This window comes from Centruroides vittatus, unplaced genomic scaffold (genome assembly GCF_030686945.1).
Source record: "Centruroides vittatus isolate TY-2023 unplaced genomic scaffold, ASM3068694v2 contig_975, whole genome shotgun sequence".
In the NCBI taxonomy this organism is placed as follows: Eukaryota; Metazoa; Arthropoda; class Arachnida; order Scorpiones; family Buthidae; genus Centruroides; species Centruroides vittatus.
In genome coordinates this window covers 2,000,127-2,023,163 of record NW_027122648.1, presented here as the reverse complement: position 1 = coordinate 2,023,163, position 23,037 = coordinate 2,000,127, and the positions used below count along the sequence as shown (strand labels likewise).

Genomic DNA, 23,037 nt, shown 5'->3' with positions numbered 1-23,037 from the left:
TGAATAAAATTCATTTGTTTCCACGCTATTTTATCTTTATAAGCATAAAATTAAGCCGTAAAACTAAACAAGATCTATGGAAACTCCACATGAACTTTGACCTATTTACCTGGACGTTTCGCAAGCACATCACTGATAACGAGAAAGGCTTAAGTTTAAAATTTGAGCTTTCTAGACCAGTAGTTATTCCTCTACGAGCTTTTTCAGTTCCGGATGAAGAAAAAAAAGAAAATACAATTATGATTTATCTTTCTGCTTCTATTCCATTTTTTAAATTTCAATATGTATCCGGTTCAGACGTCGTTATTTTCTAGGAATTATTACATCCACACACTCCAAATATACTAACCAATCAAGAACTTTATTTTTTCAGATCCATTTCGGAATTTACAATATTTCCTTCCTCAGTGGGCTTTCTTCCATAATGAAATCATTTTTTTTTTATGTTTTCCATTCCTTAACTATACATGTTTTTTACAGTCTTTAAAAATTAATAATAATAATAATAATAATAACAAATACAGCTTTTTGGCGATTTTTGACTTTTCAATTGTTTATATTTTGGCAACCGCTTTATAGAAAATTTTGAAATTTTGCACACTACCTAAAAAATCAATTACCTTTCGAACGAAATATTCGAAATTCAGACGTTTGGGGGTCGAATAAATCGACCCCCGAAATTTGGTAACTCTGATTCCTACATATACAGTCAGTCAGTGACTTTTATACTTGGCGGGCAGTCTTATTACAATATTTTGTTATATTAAAGTCTTATATTTCGTTAGCAGGCAATATAAGTCATATGCCTACTAAAGAAAAATATATTTTTAGCAGATACAGCAGATTTGATATTGAGTTGTTCCAAAATATTAATTATAAGTCTTACAATAATAGTGGAGTTTATTAATTTTGATCGAAAAACAAACAACTCAGTAAATTTTTATGAACATTTGATAGGATTAAAATTAACAGTTCCCAAGGTAACTCTAAAAGTCTCGTTAGAAGACAGGATAAATATATCCCAGGAGTTTAGCAAATGTATTTGAACTGTCTCATAAATAGTCTATCAAACGATTATTAATTTTCTCAAAGTACTTAAATATTTGTGTAAACATTAAATAAATTTTTATGAAAATAAATAACTTGTAATATAGTTTATCAAACAGTTTTTAGTAATTCAGTTTACAACTGTAAGGTTCGCAATTTTCTGGTATATCATGAATTATCAGTTGGAAAATCTAGTTTTTATTGTTTTATATAAAGAAAAATAGGCTTAAGATCTAGTATAAATAAAGAATGAGGAAGAGGAAGAAATATTCATTAAAAATTTTTTTATATTTTGTAATGTATTTTATTTGTATGAAATTAATGAAATTTGTTACATAATCTATGGAGATATTAATAAAAGCCTACTGCCAATCTTACATGAAATATGTAATATCCTTTTCTTTAGACAAAACTGTGGAGTCAAAGTAAAATTTTGTGGTTTTGACTCTTTTAACTGATCAAAATCTTAATTTAGTGTTCAAATGTTGAAATAAACAATGTCCATGCTCAAGTCGCAAGTGAAAACACTATTGGAATGATGTTTGCATTAGAGCCTAAAAATACACAGTTAATTTGACTACCTGTGCTGGATATTTTTAAAACTGACACCGGCTCCTGCTCTATAGAAATCTCTGGAGAAGCCTGAAACTATAGAAATCTAGTTCCAGGTTCTCTTTCACGATCTTATATATAAATTTTTGAAATATACCTATGGCAAACTTTTCTAAATTATCAGGACAGTGAATAAATTACGGAATTTGTTATAAAAACTCTTTTTTAATAATAAATAACACTGTTTTATTTAACAAATTTTGCAGAATATTACATTATACTATGGTGATTTCACAGTATGACAGGTTAAGCAACATTATAACTCCAAGTCTTCAACTTAAAAAGAATTCTATTTCTGAAAAAAAAAATCATTTTTTACGTTTATGTTAATTGTTTATGATGAATAGCATATTGGAACATAAAAATCCTTCATTTCAATAGGGATTTCTTCTCTTCTACAAAAAATCTCTATTAGCATGTAATTCGTAGGATTCCATTTATAGGATTTTCATGCTCGTCATATGAAGTAAAATTTATTAATGAGTCTCTCTTCCTATGAAGCAATAAATTATGCTTTATAGTTTCCTATTGAAGTGATGGACTGGTGTGGTCCTATTGGTCCTTACAAACGAATTAGCAGGCTATCGCAGTTTCCTCTTGAAGTAATAAACTTGGCCATAAGGTGTTGAGTATTAAAGATCAAATTTGATATCCTCCAATATAAATAACAACATGTTAATACGAATGAAATTAATTTAAAGAATAATATATAAAGAAAAATATAAATAAATTCGTAAAAATTCCCAAAATTTAATTCAAATATTACATTTTTATTGATAATTTTAGTGAGAAAACTATTTATAGAAGATATTGAATATTGCATGTATAATTTTACGGAGGCAAATTTTATTAGATAATTTGAATAAAAAATAAATTGATGGTTTCTGAATGTGGATTTTTTCATTTCTAAAACATTTATTTTACGAGTATTTTATTGAGAATTCATATAAATTATTTTTTTATTACATTTCTTTGTTAGAATAAAATTTATAATCCTCTTTTAATGCTCATACTAGGATATTTATACTTTTAAATGTCCTTGTTATTTTTCTATGGACAATATCACACAGTTATAAATGATTATTCAAAAGAATATTGATAAATAGTAATGCGATTACATTGTTAAAAGATTCAATGGAGCGCATTTTATAAACTTTCTAAAAACCAGACATTTGTTGTAATGAAGATAAATATTCTTATATCTTTCTTCCATTTCAATAAATTTAATTCCTTTCTTCTTTTCTTTGTTATAAACTTCATTTTATTGAGTATTATTTTTTTTAAGTTTTGATTTATATAATTTTTACCGGAAAAAGAATAATAATATCAAGAAATATTTCCATCTGTTAATATTTTTCTTGGTTTTTCTGGTCGATTGCCCAATTAAAAAAGCTCTGAATATTTTTAAAAATATTTTAATTTCTTTTTTATAAAATATTATATTTGCTTTTTTAGCAAGTATATTTTAAAAAATAAACTTTAGAATTTAAATTTCCTATTAAAATCCTACTTTTAACTGGCAATTTAATTTAAACGTCAATTCTAACTAGAGATTAACATGTACTGTAATTGGAACAATTAATTATAATTTCAGTTAAATATAGAAAATAAAGGTAAGTTTAAAAAATATCCTGTTAATTAAAGTTTTTAATTTAACTCCTTGAATATAATTATTTATTTATAACTTGCCAATGAAAATAGCTAGAGATTAATTAGTATAGAAAATTTCCCAAATGTCAATTAATCCAGCTGCGTAAAAAGTTTTAAACCGATTAACTGATTTTTAGGCTTATTTTTTCTATTAAATTATATTGATTTTGTTAAAAATTATACTTTAAAACTAATTACACAACTCTTACACATTTATAGGTTTAAATAAACATTGAGAAATACTTTATAGGAAAGGTCAATGACATTAAAATTCTTAAGTGCATATTAATTAAACATAAGAATTATATTCACTGGGAATACATTAAAATATTGAATATTTATAAAATTGTCTATATGCTTCTTTGCAAATCCTCTAGAAAATTCTAAATAGAATTCAGACTGTTGAAATTCAAAAATAATATAAAATATGTTTAAAGCCTACGCATCAAATACTATTTCCTTTTGAAGTAACATCTGTTTTTTATGATATCTTTGAGAATAAGGTACAACATGTAAGGAAATTTTTATCATTTTTAAAGTACGAATTTCTGGAAAAAATCCATAAAAAAATCCTTTCTGCGCCATTTCTTAACATATTCCGAGTTCAGAAAGTGATGATATGTTATTATGAGAGTCTATTTCTGATCTAAAGGCATCTCTAGTCTGATGAAATCTTGATCATATTATTCATGAAGTGATTATTCTGCTTCACTTAATCAAAATCACTTCGCGTAATCTAAGTGATTGCATTTATTTGTTTATTGTAAGCACTACATATTCATAGATATGAATAAAATATATTGCTGAAAAAATAATATAATTAATTCAAACAAAATGTGTTTTATTAATAAATTAAATAATATATACTGTATTATTATGAAATATATGTTACTTACACGTAAATAAACACATATTTTTATATCTATTATGTATTATTATTTATTAAATTTCCTGATCGAGTTTAATAAATTTAGTCTTGACAACAGTTAACTGACTTCTGGGCTATCATTTATGTATTTTAACTATACATAAATGATAGCCCAGAAGTCAGTTAACTGTTGTCAAGACTAAATTACTGCCTTATTCAATGACTTTATTGCTTACAAACCTCGTAAAAGTTGCTCGAAATGAGATCCTTCTTATCCAATTACAAGGTTTTGACGTTCAGAAATTGCTGAATTTCTGGCAAATTCATGATGTTAACTTGGCGACTTTCTGATTAAATACATAAAATAATATCTTAAAAATTTAATTTAAGAAATTATTATTTGTTTTAAAAGAGAAATGATCAATTTTAATGAAAATGGTTTTTTTTTAATATGTACAGCATATATATATACAGAGGATTCTCGATAAACTTAACTCTCAAAGGACTGAACTAAATCATTCACTTTGTCTAAGAGTTAATTACATACAATGGATGGCAGAGAAAAATAAAATTGTTTATTATATCAAAAATTCACTATATACAGCATATAAATATCTTAACCCTTAACGGGCTTAACTGATGTTGTGGGTCCACTGGACCCATGTCACATGTCACATTTTTGATGTCTCGTATCAACCGCTGGCACAAATTTATCGTAGATTTGATGAAGCTATTGATTAAATTATATTATATTTTAAATATTTAAATTGTTTATAAATTATATCAATGAAAAGACTTTAATATATATAATAAAATTTTAAGTATTATCTACAGGGTGGTTATAATTAAAATTCCCCTACTCAGACCTGTCTAAAGCCCTTCTCGTGGACGTATTTTGATGAAACTTAGTATATATGTTATATGGACCACGAGGAAAAAGAAAATGCAAAAAAAACATTTAGTTCGAATTTTTACCACTAGGTGAAAAGATGGCGCATGAAGAACAAGAAACACAAAATGGAAACACGCAAAACGCCTTACAATGCTGTAAGGCGTTTTGAACACGTGACTGATGCAAATGGATTGCACATTGAACAAATGTTGTGAATAAAAACCTTTTGCGTGTTTTCATTCTGTGTTTCTTGTTCTTCATGCGCCATTTTTTTCACCTAGTGGTAAAAATTCGAACTAAATATTTTTTCGCGTTTTCCTTTTTCCCATGGTCCATATAACATATATACCAAGTTTCATCAAAATACGACAGGTCTGAGTAGGGCAACTTTAATTATAACCACCCTGTATTTAAAAATAAACAATTCTGTAATTCTTTATAACGTAAAAAAATGTTTTTATTTACAGAAAGATTAGTGTCTTGCCATAGAAAATATATAAAATATTAAATGTACTCAAATTTTATTTTCTAATTTTCTTAAAAATTAACAAAATAAAAAAATTCAATTTTTTATTTGATGATGATTCATTTTATTAGCAATTTCTGTTTATTTATATTCTTTATACTATTCTATTCGTGTAAAATGTATTATTTATGTATAGAAAAAAGAAGAGATTTTTCAAATATTAAATATTAAAAATGTAAAGAAAACGAATTTAAATACTTCATTTTTAAAGAATAATACGAAGATAAAGTACTTATTCATTGATTTTTCAAAGTAAATGAACTAAATATTTATTAAAAAGATACAAAACTTCAATTAGAATATTTAATCTTTTATGTAAATATCTTTAGACAGTAAAATAAATATTGTGATAAGTAAAATAATTACTCTAAAATAGCTTGAGTAATTGATGATCTGGTTTAACACTAGTATGTTAAAATGTCACTTTTTATAATGAATTTTCTTTAAAAATATCTTGAAAAGAGATGATATATTTGAAAATTATTTATTAAAAAACTTCTTTTTATTAGATTTTTTGCTGTGGTACGTCCTTTGAAACCAAGACCACAAAAGAGACGAATATTAATCGTTATCGTGATTATTTGGAGTTCGGGGATTCTCTTATCTTCTCCAACACTTATCTATTCTACTACCGAGACATATATTTTACCTACAGGCACGAGAACCTTATGCTTCTTGATTTGGCCAGATGGATACAGCTCACTTTCTATTACTGATTATGTGTAAGTCAACATTCATTTATATCAATGACTGTACGTACTGTGCTTCTATCAATAATTACTCCTAAATTACCGCCTGTCTGACATTGATTTTGAATTGTACATAATTCATTTTCTATTATTGATTACATGTAAGTTATAGATTACTTCTCACGTTGATTATATGTACTTAATGACTTGTTTCTGATATTGATTATGGTTAAGTTTTAGCTCATTTTCTGATATTGATATATGCAACAATTCGTTTTTGTTATTAGTTTTAAGTAGCAGAAATCACAACCTGTTTATACAGGACGTCCCAAAAGTCTAGATACGTGTAAGGTAATGTCTCTATGAATGATGGAAATATAGGCCAAAATAAACAATGGAAGTGTATGTTATGATGCATACCGAATACAATGGTCATCGTAAATTGACCTCGAAGGCATTTTCAAGGTCATTCAATAAATATCTTTAAAACCGTTGCATCCGAGATCAAAACACGTCAACTAAAATGTTATATACCATATAAAAATTGGTAAGAATACGCTTTTGTTTGTTATATAAATGTGAAGATAAACGAAAAATAATTTAAAAACGCCAGTAAAATTTTGTTTATGTCATGTAGTAAAGAACCTGTGATTGTTTCATCTGATTCAGAACATTGTAGGTGTTTCACTGCATGACATAAATTTTGCTCGCGTTTTATTTTTCCGGCTGTTATGTATACATAAGGGAAAGTAATGGAATCGTGTCAAATTTGACCCTCCAAGATTTTTGCAAATCTCTATGTTTTGAGACCTCCTGAATCCAAATAAATAAATAAATAAATAAATAACGACAAAAAAAATTCCGTGAATATGTATGTGTATGTGTTGAAGTCTATTTCGCTTAGTATCTCGTAGTAAGGTAAACATTAAGAAACAAAATTTGGCATGATGGCTTATATATGAGGGGCATTGATGCTATTAAATTTTGGTGTTTAAAGATCAGGGAATAGGGAGATAGAGGGGATCGTGTGTCATATCTTGAGAGGGTAGAACTTAAAGATTTTATTCGTTACTAACATTTATAGTTTCTCATAAAATCCATCCCTACCTCAAAATTAAGCTTTGCCATTTTATAGTAATTAAAAATATAAAAAGTTTTATAAACAAAAATCTGATAACAGATGGCGCCACACACAATTTTATTTATTTTGCTAAAAAATATAAAAGTTATTTTTTTAAATAAAAACTCATAACAGCTAGGAAAGTTATGCAACTTGTTGCTGAATTTTTTGGATTATTTTTCGTTTATCTTCTCGGCTTATGTACCCAACAAAATCGCATTCTTACCAAATTTTGTATAGTCTACAACTTTCTAATTGATATTTTTGGTCTCGGGTATCTTAAAAGTGCCCTTTGAGGTCAACTTTATAGTCGCAATTGAATTCGTTACGCATCGTAATATATACTTCCATTGTTTATTTTGGCCTGCCATCATCTTGAGACATTACTTGTATCTAGACTTTTGGGACATTCTGTACAACTTTCCATTTACTACATCCATTTACTATTAAAAAATATATAAAATGTCACCATCCAAAAATTATAGTTGACAATTAATTTCAGTTATTAATATACAGGGTGAACCAAAAGTAGGTGGACAGTAGCTGGAATAGGATTTGTTTTAGGGTTATACTATAACAATGATGTATATTTAACTTGGTTATAGTTGATGTATATTTAACTTGGTTAGAAGTATTAATACACAAAGATACAGTACTTGTGCAAAAAAATGTTTATCGAAGCGTGAAATGGTGAAATTAGATTTCAAAGCTGTGTAAATTGTGATGGACAGCAATTTGAGCACATGCGTTGATAAAATTGTATTAGTAAATATAATTGTATATGTAACCTCAATAAATGTTATCGTTTACTGCACACCTACTTTTGGTTCACCCTGTATTTTAATACTTAAGCTTTCATTAAACTTGCAGAAATTATTTTTTAAGTTTTTCGGGTCAAACTTTAAAAATATTTTTAACAATACTTCTTCCAACAAACATAAAATACCTTTCAAAAAATTTAACCTTAGTATTTTTTTATTTAGAATTTATATATGTTTAGCTTTTAAACTGAATATTTTTGACCTTTGAAATGTTTTTCAAACAAAATAGACTGCAAAGGTTACTCAAAATCCATTATCCTATATACGGATTCTTGACACAGTGATCATTGACTTTCGATATCCAGTGAACAACCTGGTTTGTTTTGGATATTCTTTATGCATTTACTCTGATATAGCGAATAATTTAGTTCAATGTTTTGAAAGTTCACTATATCGAGAGTGCACTGTAATATTTTAAAATATATTTTAAGTATAAAAACTTTATTTTCTTCTACTAAGTATATATCAGCTTTCTATCAGTAATTAAAGTGGATTCTTGACATAGTAAACTTTTACGAAAGTGAGCTAAATCATTCACTATATTAAGAGTTCACTCTATATACATAGAATAACAAGGATAAACAAAACTGTTCGAAAAATTGTACACTCGATTTAGTGACTATACAATATGGGGAATCACTATATCAAGAGTCTACAACATATATAAATAAGGCTGTTTTTATTGATTATATATATGTAATAACTCATTTCTAAAATTTATTATGTGACAAATACAGATAATTATTCAGACAATTATACTAAAGATAATTGCCTGAATAACTAAAGACAGCTAATTATAATCTTTTTTAGTTCGAAAATTCTGTTTACTTTCTAAATTATATTTACAGAAAATATGCTGATTTTTTCCCTGTAATTTCTAGCTGAAACAAAAAATATTTACTTTTGAAGTTACGTTTTAGACTATTTTGTAAATAAATAAAAAGATATATATAATTTCTTGCTTCCACTTTCTAACAGTAAGGTCTTCTTATAACAAGGCGAGTTTATATATATTCCTGGAGAAAGCAGAATAAACCTCACTAGTCCATAGGGTAATGTCAGGATATATATCTCATTCGAGAAAGTTTGATATAAAAACAGTCGACGTCCTTATTGCTCATCCAATAGCTGAATGTTTCCTGGAGAAATGCAACATTCTGATATAGGCAACTTGGCACGAAGCAGCAACACCGTAACTGAGCTGTATGAATTATTACTTTTTTTATTTCTTTTTATTCTGCATACCCCATAGGAAAAAGAGTCTTTCTGATTTTTTTCTTCAGATTCCCTTCTCAGCTCACGTAAAGTTAGACTTGTTCTCGCAATAGACCTATAACCAAAATCCCAATTCTATGTTTCGAATATGACATTCGACTCGAATAAAATATCTTTGTTTACTAAAAGTTTATTAAAGTATACTTAAAATTTTAGTAAATATTTAATATTAAAAAAAACAAGCAATTATTTATTGTGACAGCCCCACAATACTGAGCTGAAATTTTTTATCATATTTTTCATTTAAAATATATGCTGTCTACCTTAAATTAATAGTGGCTTGCCCCTGTACATCGTTCTTTTCCTTTAACAATAGAGACGTGCCGGTTGTCTATTAGCGAGGTTGAGACCGAAGTTTTAAACGCGAAAACGTGTACGTCGGACGTTCAGCGCCGCTTTCCTGTAAGCCTAGAAGTTTGACAATGGAATCATGTTTGACATTCCAAATGCCATTGCCAAACTTCTGAGTTTACAGGAAAGCGGCGCTGAACGTCCGACGTACACGTTTTCGCGTTTAAAACTTCGGCCTCAACCTCGCTATTAACTCCTTTTAGGGAAAACTTTTTGAATTGAAATAACGTGACTTCCGGTTTGCATCGAAAGTTCATATACAGTTAGTTGGGTTTCCATATCTGGTCTCGTCTTTCATCTATCTAACTCCGTTCTCGAGATTAAGGAAAGACAGTGGAAATTTATACAATAGGTCTACAATTTTTTTTTTTCAAATTGCAGCCCTGTATAATATTAAGTATAATAAATAAATTTAAGCTTATTGTTTCAATATCAAAGTTATATCCTTAACAATGTGTACGCTTCATTAATTTTCTCATCACGTTGTTACTTGTGATGTTAATTTTAGTAACAAGTACGTACTGAAAAATGAATTTGAGTAATTATGTAAATTTTATCTTTAGTTTAACGAACATTACAAACTTTCTACACTTTTAATGTCCATTTCATGTTACAAATAGTTGTAAAGTTGTGTAAAGATTGTTAAGAGTTAATACGAGGTGCCAAGTGATATTACACATCTTTAGTTTCTATCTTATAAACTTTATAATGTACTGTACACAGTTATACATAATTGTGATATTACCAAAAATTAAAGTTATATATAACTGTGTGCATAACGAAGTTTATAAGATAGTACTATATCCCTATACATCTTGCCAACTGCATCTAAGAAGCTATAACAGGTATCAAGTCAAGATTCCATATTTACTTTGGCGTCAATTTGTTTGTCTATTCGCAAGATTTATCGGAAACTAATAAAGTTGGAATTAGTAGATAGAGATATAATAGCTAAACTTATATTTCATTCAACAAGTTAGCATTTGTTTCATGTTTGATATATAGAAAGTTTATAAAAATAAAAATGCCACAAAATTGAAGTAAATATTACACAGTATCAAGAGTTCAGTATATAGGCTTACATAAAGAACAGCAAAAATCAATAAAATCATTCGCTGTATAGAAAATTCACTATATCGAATGCTCACTATATCAAGACCATGCTACATTTTCGCAGACTATACAATTTTTATGTAAGTTAAGCCAGAGAAGAGGTTGTTTTAAATTTAAACTTTTAACTTATAATTTTTTGAATAAGTAAATAAACTTATAAATTTATAGGACCTACAATTTAATATATTTTTATATAAAACACTTGATTAAAACTTCATTACGTAATTTAACAAATAAAATATTTAAATAGTAGAAGTGAATTTTTAGAAGATAATTAAACACAATTTAAAAATTTTTAAACTTAAAAAATAGTTTAAAATTTTTTATAAAATAATTAATTTAATATTAGTTTAAAATCGTAATTTTATATAAAACGTGAGTAGGCTATATTTTAATTACTAAAATGTATACTAATATATTTTTCCTGAAAGTACTTATTAATATAATTGCAGGAAAATGTTAGAAAATTTTAATTATACTTAATACTTACACAAGAAATTAATAAGCTAAATATAGTCTGTAAGTTATTAATTAATAAATATAACATTCACTATATTAATTACAATGTAGAAGGCTAAATTTATATTTAAAATTTTCCACTTTTTAATATAAAAAATGGTTTTACATTCAGTTTGTCTGTTTGTATGTTTGCAAAATTTCTTATAATTAAAATTTAAAAAAAAAAATAAAAAAGGAAATTTCATTTTGGGTCTGTCTGTTTGTCTGACCGCTAAAATTTTTGGAAATTTAAAAGTCGACTAATCTGGAGACAATTTTGAGTAAATAAAGAAATAATTATATTTCTATCTTCCGATTTTATTTATTAAAACTTAAGAATATTTGAAATTTAGAAAAAAAACTTATTAATTTAAAATGTTTTTTGAAAATATTTAATTATTATAAATACAATAAATATACTATTTTTATAATGAAAGTATTATTATATGGCGCGTGAAATTTCAATTGTATGAACACAAAAGAGGGTCAAGGAGACAAAAGCACGTGACTTCAACCAAAGTCTTTTTTATCTTGACACGGAATTTGCTTGGTTGCATCTGTTTATACTCAATGATTTTTATGGTTTTTCTTTTTCTTTTTTTTTTTAAATGATATAAAACCAAACCAAGAAAATGATTTGTAATGTGAAAATACATTAATTTTATATATTTTCTTATAAATATCCTATAACTCATAATTTCGTCCATTTATTTCATAATGAGTCATGAAAACTAATCAAATATATACAGTCAATTTTTGACTATTTGCTCGCCATTGGAATTGCGCTAAATTGAAGTACCTCAAACAATAAAAATGATATAGTAATGAGGTCTACACACAAGTCTGTCCGTGTGTTTGGATGAGTGTATAATCACCTGACTAGGAGATATTAATGTCGTTTGCAATGCAAAATCGTATATTTAGTAATTCACAGTTACTGAAGTGTGTTCTTTTTAATATTTATGAGAGCGACATTTTGCCAGAGTGACGCTATATAGAACGGTGATATATCGAGGTTTAATTATATATACAGTAGAGCGTCGATAAGTGGAACCAATTGGGGACTGGGGTCCTTCCAGTTAATGATTTGTTCCAGTTTCCGACTTTGTACGAAAAAATACATTAACCTGTCCGATGTTCAAATTTTTCTCCGTTGCGTATCGCTTCCTGTTGAATTTTTCTCCGTTGCGTGTCGCTTCGTGTTGAATTTTCGTCGATTTTAAGCCTAACGAAAATTTTTATAATAATCATCGAGGCTATCGTATCGTTAAAAATTATTTCTGCATTTTGTACAAACAAAATAAATATATTGAAGAATATAAAAAACATGAAAATTATACTTTAGAAGTAAATTTAGTATCAAAAACATTCGATTCAGCACGACACAGTCCGACTGAAAATCGTTCCACTTTCCGGCCATTCCACTTACCGACGTTCCACTTATCGACGCTCTACTGTGTGTGTGTGTGTGTGTGTGTGTGTGTGCTTGTTTTATCATTATTATTTCAAATTTTCAGCAAACAATTTTAAATTAATTAATTATAAATTTCTGTATAAATTAAATTTAAAATGTAAACGTATAATTTAATTTAAATTATACATTATAATTTAATTAAACAGTATAATTTAAAAAAAATATATATATATATATATATATATATATAGGCCTAATATATGAAATTTAGAAAGTTTTCAAGAAGTCTTGCGGACAGAGCGACAGACGGACGAATTTACTATTTAAAAAAATATCTTATTTATCATTAAATTTTACGAATATTCTAAGAAACAGTGAAAAAAGTAACAAAAATGTGTATTTTCAATTATTTAATCATTAATTATCACTATATTATATTTATAAAATAAAACTATTTAAAAATGGTTCATTTTAAAATATATATTTAATAAATAAATATTTAAATAAACTTATGATATTAAATAATATAAATTATTTAATTTTCTACAATTTTATTTTATTTGTATGTTTTCTTAAATAATAATACATTAAATAACATTTTAATGTATTTATAAAAAGAATATTTTAAAATTAAAATATAGCGAATATATGTAAATTAATACAGACCTTAATCGAAGTAGCAAAAATTATTGTTTAAGATACTTCGATTTAACGCCATACTCGATTTAGTGTCACTCTAAATAACAAAAACCAAAGCGAAATATGTTGATAAAATTATTGCTATTATCATATTTTTAATATAAAACCTTAAGAAATGCTTAATTAACACATTAAAATGTATTATTTTAATAACAAATTTATTAATTAGTTTTTAATTTATCAATTATACTTTATTTAATTAAAAAATATCCTTCAATTAATTTTATATTAAAATTAATTAAGCATTGAATTTCTCTACATTAAGTAATTAAATCTGATTTGTTAATATTGTTAATTAAGATTTTTGTAGTAAAGATTTATTTTTTTTTAAAAAACTCAAATTAATTTATCGGGGATAAATTTAATTAAAAAAGAATTTAATATTCATATTTTTTTTAATCATTCTTGATTGACTTCTATGTAAATAGTGAACAAATTAGTTTCTATCTATATTCAGCGCTAATATATCGCTTATATTATTGATTAGGATCTATATTAAGATATAAATTATTCTGTATACTAAGGTGAATGATGCCAAATATTAGCTATATTAAGTTGGAAAAATATTCACTATATTGAGGTCTACATCAAGATAAAAATATTTGCTAGAGAAATAATTAAAACTTTACGTAACTGGGGATAAAATGAAAAAATAATGTTGCCAATTGATTATACAGCTACTTTCTGAAGATATTTTTAACTCACAAACTGATGAAATATTCTATTTCACTCTGAATATTCTGTCAGATAAATATATACAAAAAATATTTTTTCCTCTATTTTAATTAAAATTTTCCGGTAAACAATTCAAAACAATTTATCTCATTTGATTATAATAAAATTAAATTTTCTTTTATAAAAATTTAATTGTTTTTTTTTTCTATTAAATGTATTAATAGATATTTAAGAGTTTAAATTAATTTAATTAAGAATTTTTGAATTGAAATCTTCAAAACACAGTTAAAATTTATATTATTAGTATACGGTTTTTATTAACTTACCTGTACTCTGTCTGAATAAAATCTTGTAACTCAATTTTCATCCACTTCCAAATTTCCGATCTGATTGAGACTTTGCATACATATGTATTTCCAATGACAGTGTTTTTTCTAAAGTTTGCAAACAACTTTAGCAAAAAATTAGCCTCACGGTGAATAATATAATTTAAATGAAATGCTAAACCAAGACCTTTCTGTGTTACATACATAAAACTAAAAAGTTACAAAAAAATTAAATAAATAAAAAATTTAAAGAAATGTTTTTATTCACATGAATACGTTAAAAGTAAAAAATAATCTTTTCCAGCTTTCACAGTATTCTTATGTATTATTCAATCAGAAATAGAAGCATGGGGCCCTTCTGAGAAGAGCAAAAAAATTAACAGTAAGTGTAACTAAGAATATTTCTAAACATAAGCGCCCCACGCTGTTATTTCTGGTTGCATAATATGAAATATATTGTGAAAGCTGAAGAAAATTTAATTTTTAGTTTTAATGCATTTTTTGAATAAAAAGCATTTCTTTAAAATTAGTTTTTATATCTTTTATTTTAAATTCAAAAGTTACTTTAGAATAGGTTCGAGAAGAAAAATAAATTATATTTTTGATAGTAAAAACAATTAATTAATAAAACATGTTTTATTATAAATAATCAACAATTTTAACAAAGTAATTTAAATTTTCTTGAAGTGTGAAATTTAAAAAATTGAAGTTGAAAATTTATTACACTTTTACACTACGAAACATAAATAAGTCATTAAAGAAATGTTGCGATTTTCTTAAGGCTATAAAATAATTGAGTGAAAATTGGGACATTTCAAAAGCAAAACCAAGTCACATGTACTGTAAAGTACCTTTAATTAGAATATATTATAATATAATATATACTTTTTATTCTAATTTAAAGGTATCTGTGACTTTTTGCCTTTTTAAATACTTTCAATTTTCAGTCAATTATTTTATAGCCTTAAGTAATTGCGATATATTATGTATATATATATAAAGTACATTTGTGACTACCATCCCCTTTAAAAACTGCAATACTAAGATTAAAATACAAGCACAGAAACTAATTAAAATGCAAACAATAAAAGCAATATTATTTTACAATATTAAAATTGTAGAATGTATATTACTTATAAAATTCTCATATAATTAATAATTATTTTTTATATTTCTGATAATACAAGTATTCAATGTTACAAAGTAATTAAATTCGCCTGTATGAATGTAATAATTTCACTTATGATTTCTTCTCCTGTACATGATCCCAATTGTTACTCGTGTAATTCTATCAGCGAATTAGAGTGCTTTATCATTTCCACAGCGGGAAGAGCAGTAATCTTTAATACATCTTTAGTAACTAAGGAGAGAAGAATCACTTCGTAAGTAGAAGAGCTGTTATTCATGGATTACAAAGTAAAAAGTATCATTATCAAAGTTTGTGATTTACGTTTTATGACTTAATTTCATTAAAAATTCGAAAGAAATTGTGGAAAGTGAGTCATTTATATGAACAAATAAAGATAACTAAGCAAACGGATAAAGAAATACTTTCATAATTATTAAATATTTTTGGAATTAGCCTAATTGTTTTTTTCTGGATTATATATAACGTGTACGCTGCACAATAGTAGAAGTTTATATACTAAAAAATATATTTTTTTTACTGAAAAACACTAGAATTAATATTAAATACTTGAGTATTATTTATTATTTTCATCGATTGGGTCAATGATCCTACTGCGTTTCCTTTTCCTGTGAGTTTGTCTTGTGATTGATCCGTTGGATAACAGAGATTCTTATATTTAAAGCTCGATATCTTTTTATATTTTCACTGTAAACTAACATTATATAAGGAATAAGATTATTAAATATATTTAATTATATTTAAGTCATTACATAATTTGTAGAGAATTAATTAAAGTTTTCGAGATTACATTTATCTTCACAAATTTAATCAAGATTGGCGCCTATATCTTATTTAATTCTAGCTTTATTTTTCTAATATTAATTATGTGTATTGTTGCTTCAAAATATAATTAAAGTTTATTAATAACATTTTAATTTATTTTTCAGCTACAATATAATTTTCTTATTCGTAACTTATGTAGTTCCCATGATATTTATGATCGTCACTTACACATGGATGGGCCAAAATCTATGGGGAAATAAAGGTATAGGTGAACTGACACTTCCTCAACTAGAAGCAGTAAAATCTAAGCAAAGGGTATATCAATTTTATCATTAAAGTAACATTATTTAATAAGTTATTAAGTAATTTTATTCTAATAAATTTACTTTAAAGCTTAGAATGTACAAGATGGCCGTGTTTTGTTTAGTGTGGTTTAGTATTCAGTGTGCGATTCATATACACAAGTGTGGTACATTTGTGTATATAAATCGCAAACTGAGTTTAGAACGTTTTCCTTTTTCATACAATCGATGGGAACATGATTTAAAAGTACAGTACAACTAAGAATAAGAGTTATTTAGTCTTTCAACTTAAGTGGTTAACTAATGTTTGGACCACCCATTACATAAATGTACACAATTCTACCTATAAAATATATATGCAGATGCCCTAAGTCAGTTAACGTGTTTCTTTTTCCGTGTGTTTCAGGTTTCTTTTTGAACACGAATCATAAACTAAGCTTAGAATGTGTTTTTTTTTTTCAAAAAATTTATGGGAACAAGGCAAATTTATGACCACTTATTTGAATAAAATATTAATTTAGTTGTTACAACGATTAACTGAATTTTGGGTCATACTATATTAGTTAGAAATAATTAACTAATTTTATTCTGTAATAATTACATAATTTTCTCTTATAATTAATTGGAAATTTAAGTGAATTTAATAATTTTTACATCATTCCTACAGACAGTATTTTAATATACATATTCTATTCCTTGTGATCTTATTTCTTTTTGTAATCGTTAAAGAACTTTTAGAAAGGATATTCTAAAATTTTACTTAAAAAGTAATTTATGCTGTCTACGTGTTAATTTTTTATTAAAAAATATAATAATAACATTACAAGCTAATGGAAATAATGGAAAGGTATTATCCTTTCAATAGAAGATACAAAAATCCATCAATGCCATTGGCACAAGTAGATTATATTACATTTTATCGATACATTTTGATGACAATACATTAAAGTTGAAAATGGGTATTTGAAATTCCTGCATGTCAAATTTAAAACGTAAAATATGTTATTTCATAAAAATGTAAGAATATACCGAATCATTTTGTACATTTGTAAGTGATTTGGTATATTTAAAGTACAATTTTTTTGTCACGCCGTATACATTTCATCTCTTTTTGAACTAATAACATTTATTCTAACTGATCCAGCTGTCATTCAAACTAGATACAGTACAATACATTATCAAAATTTTCAGCACAAACTTCATTTTTATAAGTCTTAACTACTTGATTTAAGTTTTCCACGTTCAAATTTCCAATTTATGCAAACAACCAAGAAAAATTCTTTTAAAAAATTATTTTTTTAATCTTTCTTAACTTAACTTATTAAAATAATTTCCAATTTAATTTTCGGTTTGCGTGGCAATTTCTGACTTACTTGCGAGATATCGAATTACTTTGTTTAAGAAACTTCAGCATTGGAAAATAATGAAAACGCCATTGTTTATTTATTAAAGAAATTTAATAAACTAAAAGCTTGTTAAATTATAAATAAAACTGTGTTCATTTAACTTTCTTAAAAGTGAAATAATTAAATTAAATCATGGAAAAAACGGAGAAATATTAATTCCTTTATTATGCTTCAGTTTGTACCCTTTGGGAGAATGAATATCTCAGAAGTTGATTGTCATTTTCCCAAATGATAAAGACTGTAATGAGATAATTATACATTTTGTTTAAATACATTAACTTCATTAAATATCTGATAAAAATCAATCAAATAAATAGAATTTTATTTCAATTCATAAGTTATTTCAATTGAAAAATAAATGAAAAATCTTAAAATTTAAATTTAAATTTATTTGTAAAGCTTTGCTATTGTTTTATTTAAAATTAATCACACAATTTGACAATTTTCTCAACAATTTATTAATAATTACGTTTCTTAACTTTTCTATTTGGGTAAACTTATTTAAAAAAATATAATGTGAAAACTCCGGGGCTCGCGATCACTAGGTTGGAAATTACTTTAATTCATCATGCATTTTAATAATTTTTCAAATTTCATATTTTTAAATTTTAGTCAAAATGTTAATTAATTAATAAAATAATTATATTAATAAGTTATTTAAATTATTCATTCAAAGAACTTGATTTTAAATTTTACAAATGATAAATGAAAATATAAGGTTAACATTTAAATAGCTTTTCAAAGTTCATTACTTTTTTTTTCTTTTCAAAGGTGGTGAAGATGTTTATTGTTGTAGTTCTGCTTTTCGCAGTTTGTTGGCTACCTTATCACGTGTACTTTCTTTACGCTTATCATCATAAAGATTTTCAATATACACCGTATGTGCAGCCTATTTACTTAAGTATTTATTGGTTGGCAATGTCAAATTCAATGTATAATCCTATTGTATACTATTGGATGAACAAAAGGTAAATTTCAATTATAAATTCAAGAAGTTATTAAATAAAAATATTTATGTAATAAATATTTTAATATGATGAATGTCTCATAAGTCTGGTCCCATTGTAGAAATTCGAATATATGTGAAACTGAATGGGATACAAGCAGTGTATTGTGTACATTGTACAGCAATACATTTCCTGTACTCTTAGATACAGATAAGCTTATTACGGTTTTAAATTATAAAATATAAGAAATCTTCCCCTCCATTAACTAGTGAATTTAAAAAGTGAAATCTTAAACTGTATCCTCTAGTACGTATCCTCTAGTCTCCTTCAAATTATCAAATGACAGCTTGTTTAGCTTTTAAATCCTGCTCTTCCTGTACTTGATCTATTCTTGGAATCAACTGAAATCCACTGTTTACAAAAACATGCCTACGTACAATTAATGATCTCAAAGAACAAATCCCTGTTGTTTATCTATACATCACATCTGATTCTCCTGAACTGTACGATACAATTTACGCCATCTTATCACTTCGTGCGTGCAACAAGAAACATCAGTTTCGAACAATTGCGTCTATAACGATTTTTCCTATGGGTTAAGATTTATGGGACTGTATAAAGAAACTGACTCTTTACACGAGATTTAACGCAATGTATTTCATAATTTGTACAATAGAAAAATATAAGATAAAGATTTTGGCTATGGAATTCTACAAGTAGTTAAAACATTTTAAAAATTCAAATAATACTCATCACTAATTGGTTGAATACTAGACATACTAATCTCTAGCAGTCTGTAATAATCACGTGTTTCCCACAATCAAACAATGAAAAGAACGTGTTAATTTTCAAAATATCGTAATTACTTGAATATTACCACAACCAAAGAATTAGTTATATTTTATTTAACATAAAAACTTTGTATTTAATTAAAAACATAAAAAGTTTCTAATTAAAAACTTAATTAGAAAATTATTATTATTCAAATATTTGTGTTAAAAATATAAATTTAAAGAAAAACAATATAATTTTAAGCATTTACAAGTAATAATAGCATAAAAATCTATTGCTTATGTCTAAATATGTAAACGTAAAAATTAATAGACGAGTCATAAGAAAAAGATATCAAAATTATTTAGATATTTTAAAAATAAGTATTGAAAACACACCAAAATATACTCCATCATTCAGTAATAAAAGCATCTTTAAGATAATTATAGAATATTTATTCTAGAATTTTGTCTTATTAAATTTAATACAGTGTATTTATAGATGATTTTTTTTGTATTATTGTATTGTGTTGTATACAATTTATTTTCGTGGTATTGTCAAAAAAGTAAACTTAGAAAAAGTACAACATTGAAGTAAGACCATACAACTATAGATCTAATGTTGCTATTGTGTCACGAATTTCTCTCTTGTGACCTATAAAGATTTTTATTTTTATGCATTTTTCATAAGAAAATAAAGATATATCGTCAAATTAAATTAAATTTCTTTGATACTTTAAACAATATTTTTAAGCAATAAATTGTTCAAAAAATATTGTTATGTCTGTTACTAAAATAAATATGGCCTTTTCTCGTTGAAATAAGGGCATTCTCAAACTTGATAGCAATATTAATTAATGAGTTGTAAAAATTAAATTAAAATTTGAATTTTTAAAATATTTTGTATTTAATTAAAAAAATTATTATTATTTAATAAAAATAAAATCTTGAAATATTAATTTAAAAATTAATGTAAAAATGTAAAAAATACATTTTTACATTAATTTTTACATTTTTACATTAAAAAATAAATTTTTGAAACAGAAATTAAATGAAAGAATTAATTAATTTTTTAAATTTAATGTTTTTAAATATTATTTTCTATATTTTATAAATAATTTTTAGTGAGTAATAATTAAATACTAGAATAGAAAACGAATCATTTAGATACTTAAGTAGTAAATTATTTGAAAGAAAAACATTTTTCTAGCTTCCTTTTTATTTATTTTTTATGTTTTAGATTCAGAAATTATTTTCGAGTGGTTTTATGTTTCTGCAAGAAAGAAAAAGGATTAGGGAAAAAACATCAGTCTTCAGAGAATACGACAAAAACATTATTCAATGGACAAAAATCGAATGTTGACCTTTCAAATCGATACAAAAGTAGAAAAATTCGCAATGATGATAATTGTAATAATGTTGGAACATTTACAGAAATTTAATTTAATTTTTTTCTTTTAATATGGTGCTCTTCATTCGTGATTTTCGTTCTCGGTGCTCTGAAATAAACGATATTTTAAATAAAATATTTTTGAATCTGTTCCATAAATATAAGGTAAAATAATTAAAATGTATAAAATATATTTATTTTATAATTTCATTCTGTAAATTTTAATAAGGAAACGAAGAATTGCTTATTGTTTTCATAGTTGAATGATGTTAACTGTTTAAAGAATTCGAAATTAAATGAAATTACAGTGCTAAAAGAATGACATTTTGTTAAGTAAAATTTAATAAAATGAAATTATTAAATAAACAAGAACATTATTGGTACTTTAAATTGAATAATTTAATATTTTTTTAAAAGATGTTTTTTTAAATGTGTCATAAATTGAAAAAGAAACTGATTTCAAAACTATAAAATATTCAAAATTTAAAAAAAATATGTCTTTAAATATAAGTTATTTTATAATTTAACTTCTCTAAATCTAATAAGAAAGTAAATGATTTTTACAGTCGAAAATTCTGTTTAAAAAGTGGGAAATTAAGAACACGAAGCAGAAAAAATTTACCACTTTTTTTCAATTAAAACAAATCTTAATCTAAATTTGTAATTTAAATATATATACGTGACCCAAGTTATATATATTTCGGTCAGTTAACCAAGATATATTTTAAGAACTGCTCCAAATCGATTTTACCCATTCTTACTCTTAGTACAGTCGAGTCCACTTAATAGAGCATCAAATAAGGGAGTAATCGCTTAAGAAAGCACTGCTATGTTTTTGATTTTCTCCCCTATTTTATATTAGTAAGACTCCCATTAACAGAGCACCGTATAATAGAGCGGTCCGTTAAAACGAGTGCCGTGTTGACGGCACTTTTAGAACGGACTGCAGTTTTAGAAGGACAGTCAAAAGACTTATTGCAGAATTGTAATGGGCAGGTTTTACTGGACACATATGCGAGAAGCAATCACGTATAAAAGAAGATATCATGAAATATGTATGAACAAGCAGCACAGAACAAACAGCAACATGTACTGTACAGTACGCCCTCATCTCGAGTGGACGAGGCAAGAAGTGATTTGCGACTAGATTGAGGAAGCCACATGACCTTATCTTAAAGCATTTCCCTTTATTAGATTTTCTTAAAATCTTTTCTAGTTGCTTGCGTGGTTTGTTTTTTATACCGCATGTCCCATTAGAAAACATTCAGAAATTTTGGAGCAAGAATATTTACATATTTTCCAGCTACTGTGTTTCTGAGAAGTGAAAGTGATTTTATAGTAAATATATTGTATTTTTCGGTAGAATAATAGAATTGATGATATAAGTATAGAAGCCAATGTGTAAGTACAATAAAATTTTATCATAATGAATTCTAATGTTTCCAAATATGTTATAAATTACATAAAATACCTGAGACAATAAAAAGAAAAAAGAATCAAATACAAGTAATTTATCAATCTCCTGGGTGATCTTGTTATTTCGGGTAAAGGAGTACAACGTAGCGATTTCGAGGGTCCTCTCTTAAGTGGACTAGACTGTGTATATATATATATAAGACGTTTAACTGACTTTCGGAGCCACTCTATGTAAGGAAGATAATATAAATTTATTTTTAACTGAATTATAGTTTACTAAATGCGATAATACTTACTACAATATATAATACAATCTCA

The 23,037-nt window shown here is 25.6% G+C and overlaps 1 protein-coding gene across 1 annotated transcript in view; it reads left to right on the top strand.

The window, feature by feature from the left end:
• The window catches only part of LOC136985641 (tachykinin-like peptides receptor 86C), a 67,761-nt gene extending 46,347 nt beyond the window's left edge, over positions 1 to 21,414 (top strand). Inside the window, exons 2-5 of the mRNA XM_067282961.1 lie at positions 6,105 to 6,317; positions 16,653 to 16,803; positions 18,968 to 19,164; positions 21,154 to 21,414. Coding sequence (XP_067139062.1) covers positions 6,105 to 6,317; positions 16,653 to 16,803; positions 18,968 to 19,164; positions 21,154 to 21,355 — 763 coding nt within the window. The 3' untranslated portion in view covers positions 21,356 to 21,414. The remainder of the gene's footprint in view (positions 1 to 6,104; positions 6,318 to 16,652; positions 16,804 to 18,967; positions 19,165 to 21,153) is intronic.
• The last annotated feature ends 1,623 nt before the right edge of the window (positions 21,415 to 23,037 follow it).